This window comes from Gorilla gorilla, chromosome 10 (genome assembly GCF_029281585.2).
Source record: "Gorilla gorilla gorilla isolate KB3781 chromosome 10, NHGRI_mGorGor1-v2.1_pri, whole genome shotgun sequence".
Lineage (NCBI taxonomy): Eukaryota > Metazoa > Chordata > Mammalia > Primates > Hominidae > Gorilla > Gorilla gorilla.
Window position 1 is genome coordinate 85,867,290 of NC_073234.2, and position 23,486 is coordinate 85,890,775.

The following is a 23,486-nucleotide window of genomic DNA, read 5'->3' on the forward strand; positions in this document are numbered from 1 at the left end:
GAAAATTAGATCAACTCCACCTCTGACCATATTAACTGGAGATCATTTTCTTTTTATGTCTTGCAAACCAAGAATATATAAGAGTGAAAGATGCTTTCTTTGGGAGGTTTGTTTTGTTTTTTATCCATTATTGTTTACCTTAACTGGAACATAAACATTTCAAAGGAAATCAACTGAATAGGGGGATAAGTCTAGACATCGAGTGAGGAGTTCTTACATGTTCATTGGAGATGTTAAAATATTCAGCCAGGAGTGGTGGCTCACGCCTGTAATCCCAGAACTTTGGGAGGCTGAGGCGGGTGGATCACCTGAGGTCAGGAGTTCGAGAGCAGCCTGACCAACGTGGAGAAACCCTGTCTCTACTAAAAATACAAAGTTAGCAGGGTGTGGTGGCACACGCCTGTAATCCCAGCTACTCGGGAGGCTGAGGCAGGAGAACTGCTGAACCCAGGAGGCGGAGGTTGCGGTGAGCCGAGATCACGCCATCGCACTCCAGCCTGAGCAACCAGAGCGAAATTCCGTCTCAAAAAAAAAAAAAAAAAAAATCAGAATTTATTCTCTCTTGCCATCACCCATCGCCCAATTTCCATTCCATATACCTTCTGGATGGCTAGCTTTTGTGAAACTTAGCTTTTATAAAGGCCAGGGATGAGTCTGATTTTAGGATATTTCTATAATATTCTGATTAGGGGTCTCATGTACTCAGATCTTAGTAAGTCACAGACACATATCTCTACTTCTTACCTGTTCTTCCCTCCACCACCACTTGTCGGGAAGAGATCCCTCCACTCACTGTTGTTACCACCACGGAGTACAGGCTGCCGGACTTGAGAGAGTGGAAGCTGTATCTGCTGATCTCACTGGAGATGCTTTCATTTTTAATGACCACATTTTCATGGATCAGTAAGACTTGGTAAAATTCTACATCTCCTTGTGCCTGGGTCCAGTTAGTAAACAGACTACTGGTCATTCCTTGGTTGGCCACATGCAAGTCAGTCACTTGGGCAGGCACTAAAACAGTAGACAGAAGAAAAAACAAATGACACTTAGTCACCTTAAGAAAGTGTAAGAAAAATGAGTCAAAAAATGGAGACAGACTTGAAAGTGCTAAAAATAATTTTTGTGTTGTTGCTATAGACTCTCAGTTCTATTTCCTGTGGCATATGGAGAACTACTCCTCTAGAGAGGCTCTAGTATTTTGAAAAAGCTGCTTATATAGGGAATCAAAATTATTTAAGATCCAAAGATGAGATGATGCATGCTTATTAAGTGGTTTTGATTTTAAATTTTAGATAATGAAGGCTGCTATTTTTGAAAACTGCTTAGTTAATGTGATTTTATCTGTCCTTACCCCATGAGAATTCAAAGCTATCTAATCTACCTGAGCCAATGATTGTTATGGGGTGGTATTGGGAATTCCCTTCAGTCTGTTGATTATGGTCTAGCAAACTGATTAGTTCTATACTGGCACATTCTTAAAGGGGCTGTTATTATACATGAACATGTGATAATAATATAAATTATAATATATATTAAAAATAATGATAATAACAACAACTACTGAAGGCCTACTATGTGCCAGTTATGAGCTATATGTCTCATAAAGGTTACATTATTTGACACCCATTCAGAACTCTATAAAGTTGATTTTATTATTCCATTTATTAACAAGGAAACCAAGGATCATAAAATGTAAGTAATTTAGCCTATATCACAGTGCTAACAAATAGCCAACCTGGAACTGAAAGCTAGATTTATCTAACCCCTAAGCCTGTGTCCTTTTCCTAATTAACAACATTTATTTCTTCCAACTTATCATTTAACAAATCTTATACACAGATCTTGAAGTTGGCACTTGGTCAACATACATTCTTCTTTGTGCCTCTTTCCTGAATTACAATAATCAAAGGGACTGGAACCTTGGCACCCCTCTTTCTCAAAGTTCATTGACTTCTGGATTAAGATACAAAAGCGTTCATTAAAAAAATCCTACCGTATATGGATCAGATTCAATTCTAAAGATTCAATTATAATTCTAAATTTTATATGAAAGGCAAACAGCTACAGTGGCCAAAGCAATTTTGAAAAAGGTGAATAAAGTTAGAGGACTAACACCACCTGATTTCACTAAAAGTCTTGTAATCAAGACAGGATAATACTGGCAAAGGGCAGACAGAAACATAGATTGATAGAACAGAATTGAGAGCCCAGAGATAGAAGAATATGCCATCAATGGATTTTTTAGAGATTCAAAGGCAATTTCATGGAGAAAAGATACTCTTTTCAATACATAGAGGTAGAATTATCAGATGTCTATATGCAAAGAAAAAAACCTTCACCTATATCTCACATCATATATAAAAATTAACTCAAAATGGGTCGCAGACCTACATTTAAAACCTAAAACTATAAACTTCTAGGAGAAAACCTTTGTGACCTTGATTTAGGCAAATATTTTTAGATATGACACCACAGCATGATTTATGAAAGAAAAAAACTGATAAATTGGACATCAAAATGAAAAACCGACAGAAAACATTTTGACCAAGGACAAACAAACAATCCTATTTTAAAATCCGGCAAAATATTTGAACAAAAACTTCCCCAGAAAAGATAAATCGGTGACAAATAAGCTTGTGAAAGGATTCTCAAACCCATTAGACATTAGAAAAAGGCAAATTAAAAACCACATGAGCTATCATTATCTTATTATAATGGCTATTCCATTAGAATGGCTAAATTTTAAAACAAACTGCTAATACCATGTACTACATGCTGAGAACATGGAGGAAGTGGAAATTTCATACATTGCTGGTGGGAATGTAAAATTTTACAATACTTTGGAAAGGAGTTTGGCAGTTTTCTACAAAGTTAAACATGCATTTACCATATGACCCAGCAATATGGGTGGTGGGGATGATAAAAATGACCTTAGGTCTAAAACAAGGTCTTGGACTTCCCTTTCTGGCAGTATGATAGGCTAGATACCATGAAAATCCTTCTAATAAACACAACTATACATATTGGATAAAATATGAAAATGTAAATGAATGACTTGTCAGGAATGTAAGAGATTCTCAAAGGCCAAAAAGTAAAGGATAGAGAGGTAATTGGATCATAAAGCGAACTGTTGTGTTGAGAGCACCTTTCAAATGCAAATGTTAGCTTTGATTTTATAGCACTGCAGGATATTGGAGAAAGGAGGTAAAGTGTAGATTTTTCCAGGCTGAAGAAACTCATAGCTGACCTTGCATAACACTGGAAAGGCTACATTCTAAGTATAAGTGAAATAAATAGTCTCTCTTTACTCCCCATACAACTTCAGCCTTCTTAATACTGGATGGAGAAAACGATTTCCTCTGAGAATTCATAACCTTAAGATAGTTTCAATGTGTTTGCAACCTGAATTTATAAAACCCAGGTGATCAAAGAACCTAAAGTTGACAATTTAGATTAAAGTAGGTCTGGTTTGATAGCAGTCTTGTGCACCTGAAAGAATCAAATGAAAATTCTTTCTGAAACTCACCTTCAAACATGGCCTTAAATAATTTCCACAGAATAAAATTCTAGGGAAAACAGGCTTACAGTAAAAACAAATCACATACATTTAAAGAAATAAAGCAACATAAACAAAAGGCAGGAAAATCAAAAGACAACAGAACTTAACTCCTGAAGATTTCAGCTATTATAATTATCAGACATAGGATGGAAAATAAACATTGTTAATTTGCATATAACAATACAGGAGGGGAATGAAAATATAACTAAAGAGCAACAGAGCACAACATAAATTTAAAAGAGAGCCAAAGAGAATGCTTAAAAGTGAACATAACAATTAAAATTTAAAACAGTGGGTAGATTTTAAAATAGATTAGACAAAGCTGAAGAAAGAATTAATGACATGAATCAAAGATATGAGAAAGTTACCTATACTGTAGTTCAGAGAGAAAACACATGGAAAATATGAAATATACTGATGTGTTCATATATGTGTGTTCTAGAATACCAGAAGATGACAGAGGGGGGAATGGAGAAGGGGCAAGAGGCAATATCAGAGAGTTAATAGCTGAGAATTTCTAGGATTGTAGAAAGACACTAGTTGGAAAGTACAGAAACGCCAATCAATCTTAAGCAAGAGAAACAAAAAGACATATATCTACACCTTGATCATTATTGTGAAACAACTGAACCCCAAAGGCAAAAAAGCAGTCATAGCAAACAGACTCATAGAGAAATAAAAATCAGACTGACAGCTGACTCAGCGCAACAATAAATCCCAGAAAGACTAGAATAATATCTTCTATGTGCTGAGAGAAAGTAACTTTAAACACAGAGTTGGAACTTAAGGAAAATATCTTTCAAGACCGAGAGCTATATAAAGATGAGAGCTATATAAAAATATGCCCAGCAAAAACAAAATTTGAGAGAGTTTGTCCCTAGAAACTCTCAATGAAGAAATTTGAATAACGTTCTCCAGGATAAAGGAAAATAATCCCAGATAAAACATCTCAGATGCAGGAGGAAAAAATGAGAAAAAAGGTAGTAAATTGGTAGGTAAATCTAAACAGATGTTGACTATATAAAGCAATAATTATATTTTTGTGGGATCAAAAGAGGAGAGAAAAATAAGATACAGGACAATAGTATATACATTGAAAAAAGAAACTTCTTTTTTTTTTTTTTTTTGAGGCAGGTTCTCGCTCTATCACCCAGGCTAGTGTGCAGTGGCAGGATCTCGACTCATGCAACCTCCACCTCCTGGGTTTAAGTGATTCTTATGCCTCAGCCTCCCGAGTATCTGGGATTACAGGTATGTGCCACCACTCCCAGCTAATTTTTGTGTTTTTAGTAGAGACAGTGTCTTGCCATGTTGGCCAGGCTGGTCTTGAATTCCTGGCCTCAAGATCCACCCATCTCGGCCTCCCAAAGTGCTGGGATTACAGATGTGAGCCACGGCGTCCAACTAAAAAGGGGAATCTTGATGACTTTGCTTCCAATTACACTGAAAAAATGAAAGAAATTAGAAGATAACTGCTCACCCTACAACGATCCACCTATTGGCATCTGCACCCACATATTCTCTCTTTCCTAGCTGATACGGTTTGGCTCTGTGTCCCCACCCAAATCTCATCTTGAATTGTAATCCCCATGTGTCCAAGGAGGGAGGTGACTGGATCATGGGAGCGGTTTCCTCCATGCTGTTCTTGTGTTAGTGAGTGATTTCTCACAAGATCTGATGGTTTTATAAGGGGCTCTTTCCCCTTTCATCTCCATCACTTCCTCTCCTGCCACCTTGTGAAGAAGGTGCCTGCTTCCCCTTCACCTTCCACCATGATTTTTAAAAATTAATTAATTAATTTTATTACACTTTAAGTTCTAGGGTACATGTGCACAACATGCAGTTTTGTTACATACGTATACATGTGCCATGTTGGTGTGCTGTTTCCATTAACTCATCATTTACATTAGATATGTCTCCTAATGCTATCCCTCCCCCCACCCCCAACCCCACAACAGGCCCCGGTGTGTGATGTTCCCCACTCTGTGTCCAAGTGTTCTCATTGTTCAGTTCCCACCTATGAGTGAGAACATGTGGTGTTTGATTTTCTGTCTTTGGGATAGTTTGCTCAGAATGATGGTTTCCAGCTTCATTCACGTCCCTACCAAGGACACGAACTCATCCTTTTTTATGGCTGCATAGTATTCTGTGGTGTAATATGTGCCACATTTTCCTAATCCAGTCTATCATTGATGGACATTTGGGTTGGTTCCAAGTCTTTGCTATTGTGAATAGTGCCGCAATAAACATACGTGTGCATGTGTCTTTATAGCAGCATGATTTATAATCTTTTGGGTATATACCTAGTAATGGGATGGCTGGGTCAAATGGTATTTCTAGTTCTAGATCCTTGAGGATTTGCCAGACTGTCTTCCACAATGGTTGAACTAGTTTACAGTCCCACCAACAGTGTAAAAGTGTTCGTATCTCTCCACATCCTCTCCAGCACCTGTTGTTTCTTGACTTTTTAATGATCCCCATTCTAACTGAACTTCCACCATGATTATAAGTTTCCTGAGGCCTCCCTAGTCATGTGGAACTGTGAGTCAATTAAACCTCTTTCCTTTATAAATTACCCAGTCTTGGGTAGGATCTTTATAGTAGTGTGAAAACAGACTAATATACCAGCTGACATTGAGATTAGATTCCCCATGCTCCTTTCTAAAGCCAATTCCTTCACTTGTGCTCTAGATCCCAATACCTCTTGCCTACTCATGGAATAACTGCAGCAATTCTTCCCTCTCACTTTACATCATCATGATTTCCCTTCTACATCTTCTAGATCATTCCCTCCAGCATAAAACATGCTGTTATTTCTTCTGCCTTTAAAAAATCATCCTCCTTTCAACCATAGTTCCTCTTCTAGATGCTGCCCTCTTTCTCTGCTCTCCTTTACAGCAAAACTCCTTGAAACGGTTGTTCTTTACTCTTTTTCAAGTTTAGCAAACTAAATCCAAGCAAAGTAAAAAGAAGGAACTAATAAAGATAAGAACTGCAATCGGTAAAATAGAAAACAAACACAATAGAAAGGATCCATAAAGCAATGCCCAGTACATAATAGGCAGTTAATGAATACTTGTAAATTGCATGTTAAATAGTAATTCAGCAGACAGAACACTTTAAAATGTAAAATTTATAAAGGTTACTACCTGTTCTTCCTTTTACTGAAGAGGAATTTTTTAAGTCTCCACTAATACTGGTGACTGTAGCCATGTATTTTCGTCCAGGCACCAGGTCAGTAAAAGTGAATTCTTTGGCATCTTTGGAGAGTGACTTGTGGATCAGTAAGAGGTCTCTGTCAGCTAGGGAAATGATGTATTTCTCCCATTCTGCTACAGGGGCCTGCCACATGATGCTCAGTGAGGTTTCATTGGCATGTTTGACACGAAGCTGGAGGACAGCCAGGGGGACTGAGGAAAAAGCAATGGAGACGGGTCATTGATGGACTGAGGCATATTCATAGGGTATACTTTTGATGGTTCTCCTCTTCCATCCTTAAGAGTGTTTCAGTTCAACATTTATTTTATGAATGTCTCTGAGCATTAAAACAAAATCTTATCACAAAAAACTTTGTTCATGTAATGTAACCAGAAATACAGACTCAATTAGAAAACATCTTGCCAGAAGAGTCATTGATTTTTGACTGTATAATACTTTGAGTTTATCTTTTTGTATGAATTCTGTAATACAAAAATATTTACTCCAATCTTGTCATTCACAAAATCACAAAGAAAAGTTCCTGTTTAAGTATTTAGGTGGAGTTAGGAGTATTTGTTACCCCCATAGGTTGAGGAGACCAAGTGCAACTTTCCCTCATTTCTGAGGTGGGGGACACTGATGTGTTCATGGAAGGGCGAGTTGGCTGGCAATAATAGCATTTAATTGAGGACTTATCTCAAAATTGATTCCTTTAAAAGGTTTTATTATTAAAATTTCTAGGAGACATTAAGAATAAACTGTTGGTCGGGCGCGGTGGCTCACATCTGTAATCCCAGCACTTTGGGAGGCCGAGGCGGGTGGATCACTTGAGGTCAGGAGTTTGAGACCACCCTGGCCAATATGGCAAAACTCCATCTCTACTAAAAATACAAAAATTAGCCAGGCGTGGTGGCTCACATCTGTAGTCTCAGCGGGAGGCTGAGGCATGAGAATTGCTTAAGCGGGGGAGGTGGAGGTTGCAGTGAGCTGAGATGGTGCCACTGCACTCCAGCCTAGGCAAGAGAGCAAGACTCCGTCTCAAAAAAAAAAAAAAAAAAAAAAAAAAAAAGAAAAGAAAAGAATAAAGTATTGCTGCCTTAAATTATGAAAGAATCAAGTATTAAAAATTTTCTTGGCTGACTCTCTTTTCGGACTCAGCCCGCCTGCACCCAGGTGAAATAAACAGCCATGTTGCTCACACAAAGCCTGTTTGGTGGTCTCTTCACACGGACGCGCATGAAATTTGGTGCCGTGACTCGGATCGGGGGACCTCCCTTGGGAGATCAATCCCCTGTCCTGCTTTTTGCTCCGTGAGAAAGATCCACCTATGACCTCAGGTCCTCAGACCGACCAGCCCAAGAAACATCTCACCAATTTCAAATCCGCTATGCGGCCTCTCTTTACTCTCTTCTCCAACCTCCCTCACTATCCCTCAACCTCTTTCTCCTTTCAATCTTGGCGCCACACTTCAATCTCTCCCTTCTCTTAATTTCAATTCCTTTCATTTTCTGGTAGAGACAAAAGAGACATGTTTTATCCGTGAACCCAAAACTCCGGCGCCGGTCACGGACTGGGAAGGCAGCCTTCCCTTGGTGTTTAATCATTGCAGGGACGCCTCTCTGATTCTACACTCATGTTTCAAGGGTGTCAGACCATGCAGGGACGCTTGCCTTGGTCCTTCACCCTTAGCGGCAAGTCCGGCTTTCCTGGGGCAGGGGCAAGTACCCCTCAACCCCTTCTCCTTCACCCTTAGCGGCAAGTCCCGCTTTCCTAGGGGGCAAGAACCCCCCCAATCGCTTATTTCCGCACCCCAACGTCTTATCTCTGTGCTCCAATCCCTTATTTACGCACCCTGACCTCTTATCTCTGTGCCCCAACCCCTTCTCTGCTTTTCTGGAGGGCAAGAACCCCCCACCCCTTCTCCGTGTCTCTACTCTTTTCTCTGGGCTTGCCTCCTTCACTATGGGTAAGCTTCCACCTTCCATTCCTCCTTCTTCTCCCTTAGCCTGTGTTCTCAAAAACTTAAAACCTCTTCAACTCACACCTAACCTAAAACCTAAATGCATATTTTCTTCTGTAATGCCGCTTGACCCCAATACAAACTCAACAGTAGTTCCAAATAGCCAGAAAACGGCACTTTCAATTTTTCCATCCTACAAGATCTAAATAATTCTTGTTGTAAAATGGGCAAATGGTCTGAGGTGCCTGACGTTCAGGCATTCCTTTACACATCAGTTCCTTCCTAGTCTCTGTGCCCAGTGCAACTCATCCCAAATCTTCCTTCTTTCCCTCCCACCTGTCCCCTCAGTACCAACCCCAACGTCGCTGAGTCTTTCTAATCTTCCTTTTCTACAGACCCATCTGACCTCTCCCCACCTCGCCAGCCCAAGCTAGGTCCCAATTCTTCCCCAGCCTCCACTCCTCCACCCTATAATCTTTTTATCGCCTCCGCTCCTCACACCTGGTCCGGCTTACAGTTTCGTTCTGTGATTAGCCCTCCCCCACCTGCCCAGCAATTTATTCTTAAAAAGGTGGCTGGAGCTAAAGGCATAGTCAAGGTTAATGCTCCTTTTTCTTTATCCCAAATCAGATAGCATTTAGGCTCTTTTTTATCAAATATAAAAATCCAGCCCAGTTCATGACTTGTTTGGCAGCAACCCTGAGACACTTTACAGCCCTAGACCCTAAAAAGGCAAAAGGCCGTCTTATTCTCAAAATACATTTTATTACCCAATCTGCTCCCGACATTAAAACTCCAAAAATTAAATTCCAGCCCTCAAACCCCACAACAGGATTTAATTAACCTCGCCTTCAAGGTGTACAATAATAGAAAAAAGTTGGAATTCCTTGCCTCCACTGTGAGAAAAACCCCAGGCACATCTCCAGCACACAAGAACTTCCAAACGCCTGAACTGCAGCGGCCAGGCGTTCCTCCAGAACCTCCTCCCCCAGGAGCTTGCTACATGTGCCGGAAATCTGGCCACTGGGCCAAAGAATGCCCGCAGCCCAGGATTCCTCCTAAGCCGCGTCCCATCTGTGCGGGACCCCACTGAAAATCGGACTGTTCAACTCACCTGGCAGCCACTCCCAGAGGCCCTGGAACTCTGGCCCAAGGCTCTCTGACTGACTCTTTCCCAGATCTTCTCGGTTTAGCGGCTGAAGACTGACACTGCCCGATCGCCTCGGAAGCCCCCAGACCATCACGGACGCCGAGCTTCGGGTAACTCTCATAGTGGAAGGTAAGCCCGTCCCCTTCTTAATCAATACGGAGGCTACCCACTCCACATTACCTTCTTTTCAAGGGCCTGTTTCCCTTGCCTCCATAACTGTTGTGGGTATTGACGGCCAGGCTTCTAAACCTCTTAAAACTCCCCAACTCTGGTGCCAACTTAGACAATACTCTTTTAAGCACCCCTTCTTAGTTATCCCCACCTGCCCAGTTCCCTTATTAGGCTGAGACACTTTAACTAAATTATCTGCTTCCCTGACTATTCCTGGACTACAGCTATGTCTCATTGCCGCCCTTCTTCCCAATCCAAAGCCTCCTTTGCGTCCTCCTCTTGTATCCCCCCACCTTAACCCACAAGTATAAGATACCTCTACTCCCTCCTTGGCGACCAATCATGCACCCCTTACCATCTCATTAAAACCTAATCGCCCTTACCCCACTCAATGCCAATATCCCATCCCGCAGCACACTTTAAAAAGATTAAAGCCTGTTATCACTCGCCTGCTACAGCATGGCCTTTTAAAGCCTATAAACTCTCCTTACAATTCCCCCATTTTACCTGTCCTAAAACCAGACAAGCCTTACAAGTTAGTTCAGGATCTGCTCCTTATCAACCAAATTGTTTTGCCTATCCACCCTGTGGTGCCCAACCCGTACACTCTTTTGTCCTCAATACCTTCCTCCACAACTCACTATTCCATGCTTGATCTTAAAGATGCTTTTTTCACTATTCCCCTGCACCCCTAGTCCCAGCCTCTCTTTGCTTTCACTTGGACTGACCCTGACACCCATTAGGCTCAGCAAATTACCTAGGCTGTACTGCTGCAAAGCTTCACAGACAGCCCCCATTACTTCAATCAAGCCCAAATTTCTTCCTTATCTGTTACCTATCTCAGCATAATTCTCATAAAAACACACGTGCTCTCCCTGCCAATCATGTCCGACTGATCTCTCAAACCCCAGCACCTTCTATAAAACAACAACTCCTTTCCTTCCTAGGCATGGTTAGCGTGGTCAGAATTCTTACACAAGAGCCAGGACCACACCCTGTAGCATTTCTGTCCAAACAACTTGACCTTACTGTTTTAGCCTAGCCCTCATGTCTGGGTGCAGCGGCTGCCGCTGCTTTAATACTTTTAGAGGCCCTCAAAATCACAAACTATGCTCAACTCACTCTCTACAGTTCTCATAACTTCCAAAATCTATTTTCTTCCTCATACCTGACACGTATACTTTCTGCTTCCTGGCTCCTTCAGCTGTACTCACTCTTTGTTGAGTCTCCCACAATTACCGTTGTTCCTGGCCCAGACTTCAATCTGGCCTCCCACATTATTCCTGATACAACACCTGACCCCCATGACTATATCTCTCTGATCCACCTGACATTCACCCCATTTCCCCAAATTTCCTTCTTTCCCGTTCCTCACCCTGATCACACTTGATTTATTGATGGCGGTTCCACCAGGCCTAATCGCCACACACCAGCAAAGGCAGGTTATGCTATAGTACAAGCCACTAGCCCGCCTCTTAGAACCTCTCATTTCCTTTCCATCGTGGAAATCTATCCTCAAGGAAATAACTTCTCAATGTTCCATCTGCTATTCTACTACTCCTCAGGGATTATTCAGGCCCCCTCCCTTCCCTACAACACTGGGTGTGGTTGGTCTTTTTAATTTCAGCCATTTTAAGAGTGATGTAATGGTATCTCATTGTGATTTTATTGTTTATTTCCCTAATGGCTATCATGTACTTCTTCCCAATCCTTATATCCTCTTTGATAAAGTGGCTATTCAAATTTTTTGCTCTGCTTTCTTATTGAATTCACAAGCAGGTCTGACTGCAAACCCCCCATGCCCTAAAATGTGCAGTTCTTGCTGCTTATTCAGAGAATAAAAGCGATATATTGCATGTGCAAAAAAAAAAAAAAATTTCTTGTAAATTTTGCATCCATAAATTTTCTATAAATCCATTCTAATTGAGTCCCAAACTCTCCATCTTCCTTCTTCGGTATAGAGAAATAATTTGATTATTTACATCGAGGCCTACTTCAAGTTACCTGAATAAGGTAAACTGGAGACACAGTTTAAGAAAAGTTTGGGCCGGGTGCAGTGGCTCATGCCAGTAATTCCAGCACTTTGGGAGGTTGAGGCGGGTGGATCACCTGAGGTCAAGAGTTTGAGACCAGCCTGGCCAATATGGTGAAACCCCATCTCTACTAAAAATGCAAAATTAGCCAGGTATGGTGGCACATGCCTGTGATCCTAGCTACTTGGGAGGCTGAGGCAGGAGAATCGTTTGAACCTGGGAGGCAGAGGTTGCAGCGAGCCAAGATCATGCCATTGCACTCCAGCCTGGGCAACAAGAGTGAAACTCTATCTCAAAAATAAAAAAGAAAGAAAAAGAGAAACAAAAGTTTGGCCTGGCGCCGTGGCTTGTGCCTGTGATCCTAGCACTTTGGGAGGCCAAGGTAGGCGGACTGCTTGAGGCCAGGAGTTTGAGACCAGCCTGGCCAACATGGTAAAATCCTGTCTCTACTAAAAGAACAAAAATTAGCTGAGCCTGGTGGCACACGCCTGTAATCCCAGATACTTGGGAGGCTGAGGCACAAGAATTGCTTGAACCTAGGAGGTGGGGGTTGCAGCGAGCCGAGATTGTACCACTGCACTCCAGCCTAGGCCTGGGAGACAGAGCAAGACTCTGTCTCAAAATGTAAAAATAATAAATAAATAAATAAAAGTTCTCCTGAGAATTATGCTGACATGCTGAGAGCCCCTAATGTTCTGTGATCTTCCATTTCCAAGTTATTTGAGGTGAGTGATAAAATATTGGAGATGATAGAGATGCTTGTCCTGTGAAATACTAAAAGTCGCTTAGTTTAAGCTGCTGTAGGTCTTTGATCATCATCCAGTGGATATTAATATTTGGAAGATGAGGAGATTACTGCAAGACACGTTGGCAAGCTAAGTGGGTGTCATGATCCTTTTCTTTGACATTGTTCTAAGAAGAACAGTGAATCCATGTAGTTATTTCCCTATTATCAGGCGAACTAAGAAAGAAGGTATTTGAATTTCACTCTAAATGTGGAGTATTTCACATTACAAGGATTATCAAGGAAATGTTGAACTTGGAAGTGCAACTCTCTTATTTGACAATATGAGTACAAGTATTTGACAGTATGAGGATACTGAAACATGAGTCTTGGTATTCTTGCTGTCACGATTATATTGCAAAGCTTTGGGCAAGTTATAACCTCTTTGAGCCTGTTTTCTCATTTCAGTATCCTTATTCTTCCCTTCCCTAAAATCCAAATATATCCCTCTCCACTTGAATCACTCTTCATTGGTACCTGAAATCCCCACATTAGTCAACATGAGGTCAAGGCAATGGTTCCCTAATGCTGATCACTAGCAAAAGGTTCTTCTTTTGTGGGAAGGGTCAGTGTTTGTTTTCAGAATGTATCCATCTTACTCTTTTGGTGTTTGAAATGGCTTTCTTTCATGAAATAATGGAGTTACTAGTGGAAGTGATTTTAAATGTTCTAATTTGACAAATTAGGTGTTAGAAACCCCATGTTAGCCTTAAAGTCCTTAATATCTGAAATTCAGAAAACACCAGGGTATGATATTAGCAGTTACGGCAGTTACCTGGGTTACCTGGGAGAGGGAACAAATTACTCTTCCATTGGTATTAACATCTTCATATTTGCCTACCTGTCCTGCCTTGGCAACGCTCAGAATTCTTCAAATTTCCACTCTCAACAATGACTTCCACCTCATACTGTCTTCCCGGTACGAACCCCGTGTCATTCATGACATACTGTGTTTCTTCCTTTCCCACAGCGATGTTGAGCAGCACCACAGAATCATTGAAGAGTAGGATCCGATACTGCTCCCAGTCTCCAGCAGGGGGCGACCAGCTCACTACAAGAGACCTCATCCTGCCATTATTGTTTGCCTCCAGGTTTGCAACTTTGTCTGGAACTAAATGGTGAAATGATGTCAAAAAAGAGATATTACAGACCAAAAGTAAGGATACTCATTTACTTTTCTTGGGCAGCAGTAGATAGGAGACACAATATCTGCAGTTCAAAACATTTCTATCCCCTCTTGATGTCTGTGGATTGCAAATGAGTGTTCTTTATTTCGGAGACATTTGACACACAAGAAATGTCTGCTAAAATCATTTTAGTAATATCAGTAATGTAATCTTCTGTTGTAGTGTTAATAATCTAGTGATATGTGGCATCCTTTGGAAGAGATATTGGATGTCGTGATCATGAGGCATTCCTTTCTTTCTTTTCCAACTAAAAAGATTAATGTTCTTGCAAGATTAAGTTCTTTTTTTTTTTTTTGCTTAAAAACATTCAAGGTCTCTCTATAATCTGCAGAATAAAATGTCAAGCCCTCTGCTTACATTTTTGGCTCTTTAAGTTCAGACCCCATATCCTTCCAGTCTTAACTGAGACTACTTTCTGAAGCCATCCTCTCTCCTTCCCTACCCTTTGGAAAGCTGGCTTCCGGTTGTATGTTCTGTAGACCTGCAAGTCTCCTGGGCCCTTCTGCCTCTGGGCCTTTGCTTATTTTGTCCCCTCCACCCCAAAAGCTCTTCCCTCTTTTCCCTCTTTGTCACAAACGTTACATTTTTTAGGTCCTTATTAAAGATCATTTCTATTTCCTCCAAGTTTTTTTTTTTTTTTTTTTTTGAGACAGGGTCACACTCTATTGCTAGGCTGGAGTGAAGTGATGCAATCATGGCTCAACCACAGGGCTCAAGCAATCCTCCAAGCTCAGCCTCCTGAGTAGCTAGGACCACAGGCACATGTCACCATGCCCAGCTAATTAATTTTTTTTTTTTTTTTTTTTAGAGACGAGGTCTCATTATGTTGCTGAGGTTGGTCTCAAACTCCTGGGCTCAAGCAACCCTCCACCTCAGCCTCCTAAAGTGCTGGGATTATAGCCATGAGCCACCGCACCCTGCTCCCATTTCCTCCAAGTTTTTACTGCTCTTATGAAAGAAAATTTTATCTTTCCTTTTTGACCATATAGCTCTTACTTCAGATCTCTAATAGCAGAGAGAATGGACTCTGGAATCAAATAGCCTGGTTTAAATTCTAGCTCTACCACTTACTGGCTGGATGACTATGGACAAATTATTTGACCTCTTTGAATTATCTGTATAATGGTAATAATAACAGGACATCTCTCACAGTTTTGTTGTGAGAACTAAATGAAATAATGGATATAAATTATTTAGTCAGTGCCTGATACATGCAAATATCAATACAGTCACTGTTATTAAAATGTACTATTTTTATTTTTGTACATGTGTGTATTCCACATCTGTGTGATTAAAATGAAAGTTTTCTAAAGCAGGAGTTGGACAATTTTTTCTGTAAGGATCAGGTAGTAAATATTTCAGGTTTTGCAGGACACATACGGTCTCTGTCTCATCTTTTTCTTGTTTGTTTCCTTATTTGTTTGTACAACCCTTTAAACATGTAAAAACCACTCTTAGCTTGCGGGCTAAACAAAATCAGGCCACAGACCAGATTTGGCACCAGATGGGGTAGTCTGCTGGATCCTGCCTTAAAGGCAAGTAGCATGTCTTATTCGTTTTAACAATAGTATAGTAATTTACACATATAAGGCACTGGATAGATAAGTGAGGACATAAATTAATAAAATAATGTATGGAAAACATGGTTAAATGCTAACTGGTTCTCACTGTAAGAATGAATCAGAAATGTTTTATATACTGGTATCAATGCTAATGCATTTATGCTACTTAAGTGACGTGACATGAAAAAGCATAAGACAGAAACAACATGCAGATCATTCAGAAATCCAAACTCAGTTGCCTAAGTGACTCAGAAGAATGGGCCATACTCCAGACACCTTCAGTTACATAGGCTCCACTTCTCAGATTGGGAAAGGAGTTTTCCTGCTGACTTATTTTGTCCTGTTTTAAGGTGGATCAGAGAGTGATTTGAGCAACCAAGGGACATTCTGGAGCCCAAGACTCACATGTTCTGCCCACTGCCATCTTCTGAGCAGACAGTTCACCAGAGACACAGCTGACAGTAACTTGATAAAGTCGTCCGGGGACTAACTCTTTAAAGTGAGTTTCAGTAATCCAAGGTGCTAATACTCTGGATTCCTTGATGGTCCCTTTGTGAGACAGGGTGATATTGTAAGAATCCACATTTCCAGGAGGTCTTTGCCATTTGACTTTTAGAGAGGTCAAACTGCCATCATTTGTCACCTTCAGATTTGAGACTTCCATGGGGGCTAATCAGGAAAGAACAGAAAGGAGACTTTTACTCAGGATCTCTCACCAGTCCTATGGCCAAATTTTGACCTGTAATTTTATTTCTGCAAGCCACATTCCTTGCTCTGGAGAAAACAAGCACTTCAAGAGGCAAATATTATCCTCTTCAGATGGTGAAAAAATAAAAATAAAAAAAGGTTTTAAAGAGGCAAAAAGTAATGTTGTAAAACCAAAGGTAGGCTATATGCCTAGTGGCGAGGCCAAAACCTTGGCAGGCAGAAGCCTGGATTCTGGTTCAGACTGGGCCATTAGTCAGCTGGGAAACTCTGGACAGCTCTTTCTAGTTCACTGAGCCTTATGGTGTTTCTTATTGGCAAATGAGGCTAGGTCAAAGACCTACAATGGTCCTTTCCAGTTCAGAAATTCTTTAAGTGGAATGCACAAAAAGGTCTGCCATCTGCCTCATTTCTTATCGCCTTTATATATTAATATTCAATAATATTGAGTACATAGTAAATAGATCGATCAATTGATTGGTGATTACAAAATTTTATGTGATAAAACTACTTTAATTTTTATATTAAATCATGATAAAGTTAATGAGCTGTGTTACTACTTCATCAGAGGAAAATGATTAAAAAGGAGATATCCTTTGGTGAATACTCTTTCTAGAATATAAATTAATGAAGCTTCCTTAAGAGAATGGGCGGCCAGGAGCAGTGGCTCATGCCTGTAATCCCAACACTTTGGGAGGCCAAGGCGGGTGAATCACCTGAAGTCAGGAGTTCAAGACCAGCCTGGCCAACATGGTGAAACCCCATCTCTACGAAAAATACAAAAATTAGCTGTGTGTGGTGGCAGGTGCCTGCAATCTTAGCTACTCGGGAGGCTGAAGCAAGAGAATCACTTGAACCTGGGAGGCTGAGGTTGCAGTGAGCTGAGATCGCACCATTGCACTCCAGCCGGGCCAACAAGAGCAAAACTCTGTCTCAAAAAAAAAAAAAAAAAAAAAAAAAAAAGAATGGGCATAGCACTCTGATTTTGCATAAGGCAGTCAGGAATGCAATTTGCTCTTGATGTACATAAATAACTTTTAAGATATATAGAACATTTTTGGCCAGGAATATCTACATATATTTGAGGTGTGCTATAAAAGGTATGTAAATGTACTGGTGTCCTCAAATATCTTTCCCACCAGCCTCCTATAGTTCCAGAAACTAATGTCTAAGGCACTATCTATATTAGAGTTTCTCTTAAAATTAGATAACTTACCAAGAGAGGAGATTTAATTCACACATTAGACTTGCTAGAAGCATTAGATTCTACTAAAATGTAAGCGCTGTGAGGGCAAAGACTTTGTCTCTCTTGGATATTATATCAGCAATGCCCAGCGTCTAGCTTACATTCAATAACTATTGGCTGAATGAATGAAAGTTTGTATAAATTACTCATTAATACTTAGCATAGATTCATTTATTAGTCTAGGGTAGGCTGTGGGAGTAGGTCCTGTGGTATTGGGTCCCAGGTCATATGGTTAGATGGAAAATTTTGGAAATGACTGTCACACAGGAGTAGGGTATGTATAGCATGGAGAAAGTAACTCTGGTTCACTGTGAGTGATGTCATAAAGACAGTAGTTGCCTGGTTAAGAAAAGGAAGTAGGAATCCTTAGCAAGGACATGGAGTATTAAAAAGAGAAGAAGAGAAGCTAGGTCCATATCAGTAATTAACTTTGCCTACTTCAAAATGTTGCCAAGGGCTAGCCTAAACTTTAGAATAAAAGAGAATCCTTCTTTTTCTAAGTAGAAAAGTGGATATGGGTCTTCTATACCTTATAAGAATTTCAATTTGTCCTATATTACTGTTATTCATATAATAAACTTGACTTATTAAACATTCCCTTGATTTCACTTTATTCTTCTTCAGCTAGCTAGGGGGAACTTACCTGTCCTGACTAGTTTCCACCTGTAGTTTTGCAGCCCTGCGGCCTCAGTCATAACAGTGAGGTTGTAGAGGTAGCCAGGGGTCAGCCCGTGAAAAGCATAGGACGTAGCATGTTTGTCCACAACACCACCATGAACTAGGATCCCTTTATCCATTAGCATCAGCCGGTATCGTTCCACATTCCCAGAACCATGGGACCAGGAAATCAGGAGAGAATTGGCTTTTGTGGAAATACCAATATCTTTCACTGGAGATGGCACTAGTGGGATAAAATGCATGTCCAAATGTCATTCATAATTCCCTTATAGGAGACATAGACACATTTAATGAGAAGTCACATATTCATTTGTGTTCCTCTGTACATCTTAACTTGATAATAGCATTAGTAAATAACAGGATTCTGGAAATTTCACTGGAACTTTGATTAGTGCTCTTTTCAAAGTCTGCAGCCTCAAGTTACATCATAATTTACTTGTCTGCCTCCCCCACTTAATAGGTATTAAGGTGGCTTTTGCCAGTGAAGTATATAACATTGCACAGCAGTAAGTAGAAGAGAGAAAGGAAAGAACTATAGAAGATGAAAAATGGAGAGGAAGATTTAAAAAAGAGAGGGAAAATGTGGCACATATACACCACGGAATACTAGGCAGCCATAAAAAAGGACGAGTTCATGTCCTTTGCAGGGACATGGATGAAGCTGGAAACCAACATTTTCAGCAAACTAACACAGGAACAGAAAACCAAACACTGCATGTTCTCACTCATAAGTGGGAGCTGAACAATGAGAACACATGGACACAGGGAGGGGAACATCACACACCGGGACCTGTTGGGGGGTGAGGGGGATAGGGGAGGGATAGCATTAGGAAAAATATCTAATGTAGATGACGGGTTGATGGGTGCAGCAAACCACCATGGCACGTGTATACCTATGTAACAAACCTGCATGTTCTGCACATGTATCCCAGAACTTAAAGTATAAATATCCGAGAACTTAAAGTATAATAAAAAAATTTAAGAAGAGAGAAAATGAGGGGAGAGCAAATGACATGAAAGACATGTACTTTATGGAAGGAGGTAGTGATGTGCCATGTATATCATAATATGTGGGTGCACAGATGCCTTATTTTTCACCACATTGAAGAAACAAAGACTTGTTTCAAACATAGGAATATTTAGGAAACATTATGACTTGATGTTATGAGAAGAGTATACAAAGAATAAAAACATCTAAAAAATAAGTTTTATGGCACAAACTTAGAAAATGGGGCAGAAAGTCTTGTTGCTTTGGATTTGAGTTAGAAGGGCCATTAGGGAGTATCTATTCCAAGTTGGAGAAAACTCCAATTCCACAGAAGTCTCATGACTTCTTCAAAACCACTCAACAAGTTACCAGCATAGCCACGCATCCTATTTTCAGTCCAGTCTGTCCATTGTATCCCACAAGCTCCTTTTAAAAATTTAACTAATTGCTAATTAATTAACTTTGCTCTGGAGTAGCAATCTTACTCCTATTCCTTGAATAAAGTATAACTTGAAAAGTATCCTATTAACTACTGAGCTATAAAATAAATAGGTCTTACCTGTTGATCCATTGGTATAAACTGAAGAAGAACGTTTTCCTCCAGAAACAGCTGTGATGGCAATATTGTATTTACTACCAGCAGTGAGATTGAAAAAAGTGTATTCATTCCATGAAGTACTTTCTTGAATTTGAACCCCCTGTATCTTTTGGTTATTTTCATCAAATAATTGCACCTCATATGAGGTGACTTTTCCAGAAGAAGGAGTCCACCAAACATGCAAACTGGTTGAAGTCGTCTTCTCTTTACTGACTCCAAACCTAGCAGGAGGTAAAGGATCTGCAAGGCAAATACACACACACACACACACACACACACACACACACAAAGAAAGAAAAAGAAAAAAAAAGAACATGGCTTGAAGACTTTTGCAAATAACTGCTTATTTTACTACAGTCCAGGTTCATTTTTCTCAAAAATCTGTTATTTGTGAAATAAATTGGCATTTTGCTTCACTTCCAAACCTACCCTTTCACTTTCTTAAAAAAAAAAAAAGCCATTTAGCTACTAGTCATATGAATTCCTTTTTCTACTGAAATTTTTTTGTTGTTGTTAAGGTAGCTCTGATCTTGAAAGTCCAAGCAAAGGTATATTTTCTTTGGCTTGCAGTTTAGCAACTTTTTCAAACATTGACAAACATCCAGGTTATGCCTGGATAAATACTGAAGATCTCAACAGAAAATCTAGATATTAAGAAATAATTTGAAATATACACTGAACTTCTTCCTAGGTTGTAGATTGTTGGTGTCTAGTATATGTATCTTTGGGTGGTTTTTAGATATTAGACAACCACAAAAGATACACATCTGATTATAAACCTAGGATACGGTTGCTTACCAAAATGGATTCTCCCGGTAGCTGGGATTCCCTATATCCCTAGATTTTTTTTTTTTTTAAGATGGAGTCTCGCTCTTGTCACACAGGCTGGAGTGCAGTGGCGCGATCTTGGCTCACTGCAACCTCTGCCTCCCGGGTTCAAGCAATTCTTCTGCCTCAGTTTCCCGAGTAGCTGGGATTACAGGCACATGCCACTGTGTCCGGTGAATTTTTTTTTTTGTATTTTTAGTAGAGACAGGGTTTCACCATGTTGGCCAGGCTGGTCTCAAACTCCTGACTTCAGGTGATCTGCCCGCCTCAGCCTCCCAAGGTGCTGGGATTACAGGTGTGAGCCACCGCATCCGGCCCCCTATATTCCTAGATTTTTAAAATCTCAATTTTGGGGCACTTTGGTGCTGCCAGAGCACCCAGAGTAAGTGGGAATAGGCAAATCTTGCACCCAGCTGTTCACCTTATTTCAACTCTCGAAGCCAAGGATCAGTTTGAGAAGTCCTACTTTGCCTATGTTGAATCTCCACCACTGAACTTGAATAGAATAAAAAGCATATCAGGATTAGGAACTAAGTCAATGATATTTAGTGAGCAGCCATTCTTTTGGTACAGTGGGGAGTAAAGTCTAAGAAATAAGGGGCTGCCCCTACCCTGAGTGCTGAGAGTAGAACTATTGAGAGACCTCTTTATGAGAAATTTTCAGAAATCCAACATGGTTCTTGGTCTAGAAAGTGGGATCAAGATATTGGAGACCAATATTGAAGGGTCAGGTCAGATATTATAATGGCATGGCTATAGAAACTTCACTAATTCCTGGTAGACTATATTGTGTTCACAATATAACACCAGGAATTCTAGACCTTATTAGAAGATATAACCTTCTTATATGTTTTAAGATGATGTTCACTTGTAATTTACATATAAAAGAAATAAGATAGCCTTACTCTATATTCAAAAGGCAGTTATAAACAGACAACTCATAAGACTATGTATGGCTGACCAATAGACACCATAGGCTTAATAGAGCCTATGAAATCTAATGTTTCTATGTTTTATGCTATGATTTATGCTAAGTACATCATACTGCAAAATTATATATGCCACATTTATAACATCAATAATTAATAATAACATAAATGTTAGCTGACAAGCAAGCTGAGGCAGCAGTAACTATGACAAAAATTAACAGAGTGCCCGAAACACAGGTGAGCTTGGAAGACAAGGTTGCATGGTTCACACCACAGCACAGCCCTTTGGTTCACCTGAAGAACATATGTTCTAGGGTTTGACAGCCCGGGCTTGAATTGGGCTCTCCTATTTGTAGCTGTGTGCTTTGGGCAATTCCTTAACCTCCCTGTGCCTCAGTTTCCTCATTTATGCAATCCTGATAATAATATCTTTTTAGTAGAATTGTTATGAAGATTACATTGAATATTATATAAAAAGTAGTTAGAACTGTATCTGGCACGTAGTAAGTACTCAATGTTAGCTGTTATTATTTTTATTATTCCTATAATTAGGTGAAAATATTGCCACAGAAGCAGTGAAATGTAATGGCAGACAGCATGGGCTTTGGAGTCAGAATTAAATTTAAATCTCAGCTCTAACAAAGTCATGAGACTTTGGGCAAGCTGTTTAACCTGTCTAAGCCTCCACTTTCCTATCTGTCTGGGGAGTATAATAATAATAATACTTATATTCCAAGGCAGTTTTGAGAAGTAACAAGATATAGAGGAGACTATGAGATTCTAATAGCCAGTGAAACTCAAGAACAATGCTGTCGTACCCAATTGAGATGACATACTTTTGCTGAAGTGGCATTTTAAGGACAAGGATGAGAGGGACAGCTGCTTCCAGTGATAGTTCAAAAGGGATCAATACTGTCATCTACATGTACTATCAAGCCAGATAAAAATTTTAAAAAATAATGTCATGATCAGTAGAATCTAAACATATATAATCCACAAAATATGAGATATAGAAATACATTTTAAGGTTGCGTGTCTAGAGGGTGAAGTTCAGAAATGCAGACTTTATCTAATCTTTCTGAGCCAGAAAACAAAACAGTCAATCCTTTGTACATCCGCTAGAACAAAGGAACAATGAGACTGGGAAGTGCCTGGGCTGCGAGAACCTGCACTGGAAACAAACACTTAAAACCCCATTTATACTGTGATAAAGCCCTTTGCTGGCAGTTGTCCACTATTGCTATGCATGCTGCAGAAACTAAATAGTTTTCAGACTCCCTTTAAATCTAAGCCAAATAAAAACTCTGATGGATTTAAAAAGTTTTCAAAATTGTATTAGATACTTCTATCAGGGGTGCACATTTCATATAATATGACTGTGTGTGTATGTATTAAATATATGTATATAGATATATATATGGAGAAAGAGAAAATTTTTAATGCTACTTGAAAATTTAGTCATGTACCTATAATCTTCTGATCATATGACAGATCGTACATAATTAGGAAATCCTACTTATATAATTTATGTGAATGGTTAAAGGTATCAATGCACAGATGTGTGCATTTATAGCCTCTGGTTTTTCCACTCATCACACTCATACGCATAGTAACCAGTGAAGTATTATAAAATATGAGAACTAATAATAAGTCAAATCAAAAAATAATAAATCAAAGCTTTAGTCTTGATTAATATATCAATATTTATCATTAGCCATAAATTTAAAGCACTTTGTAATTCTTGGTTCCCAACAGACCTGAAATATGGAATGACAAATGCATAGTCAAAATGAATAACAACAGTAAGTTCTATAATATTCATTTTATATACTTGAATAAATCTACCAGCACCAGAAAGCCCCAGAGTTCCATAAGCAGGCTTGACGTCAACACAATTTTTCTGTTCTCAA

General features: G+C 39.8%; 1 protein-coding gene across 2 annotated transcripts in view; it reads right to left on the bottom strand.

Annotated features, from left to right (window-relative positions):
- The window catches only part of PTPRB (protein tyrosine phosphatase receptor type B), a 121,015-nt gene that overhangs the window by 59,809 nt on the left and 37,720 nt on the right, over nucleotides 1-23,486 (bottom strand). For both annotated transcript variants that reach the window (XM_004053562.5, XM_004053563.5), the window contains 6 exons: nucleotides 19,781-20,059; nucleotides 18,199-18,456; nucleotides 16,010-16,273; nucleotides 13,697-13,966; nucleotides 6,709-6,969; nucleotides 745-1,011 (listed from right to left, as the gene is read on the bottom strand). In XM_004053562.5, coding sequence (XP_004053610.3) covers nucleotides 745-1,011; nucleotides 6,709-6,969; nucleotides 13,697-13,966; nucleotides 16,010-16,273; nucleotides 18,199-18,456; nucleotides 19,781-20,059 — 1,599 coding nt within the window. The remainder of the gene's footprint in view (nucleotides 1-744; nucleotides 1,012-6,708; nucleotides 6,970-13,696; nucleotides 13,967-16,009; nucleotides 16,274-18,198; nucleotides 18,457-19,780; nucleotides 20,060-23,486) is intronic.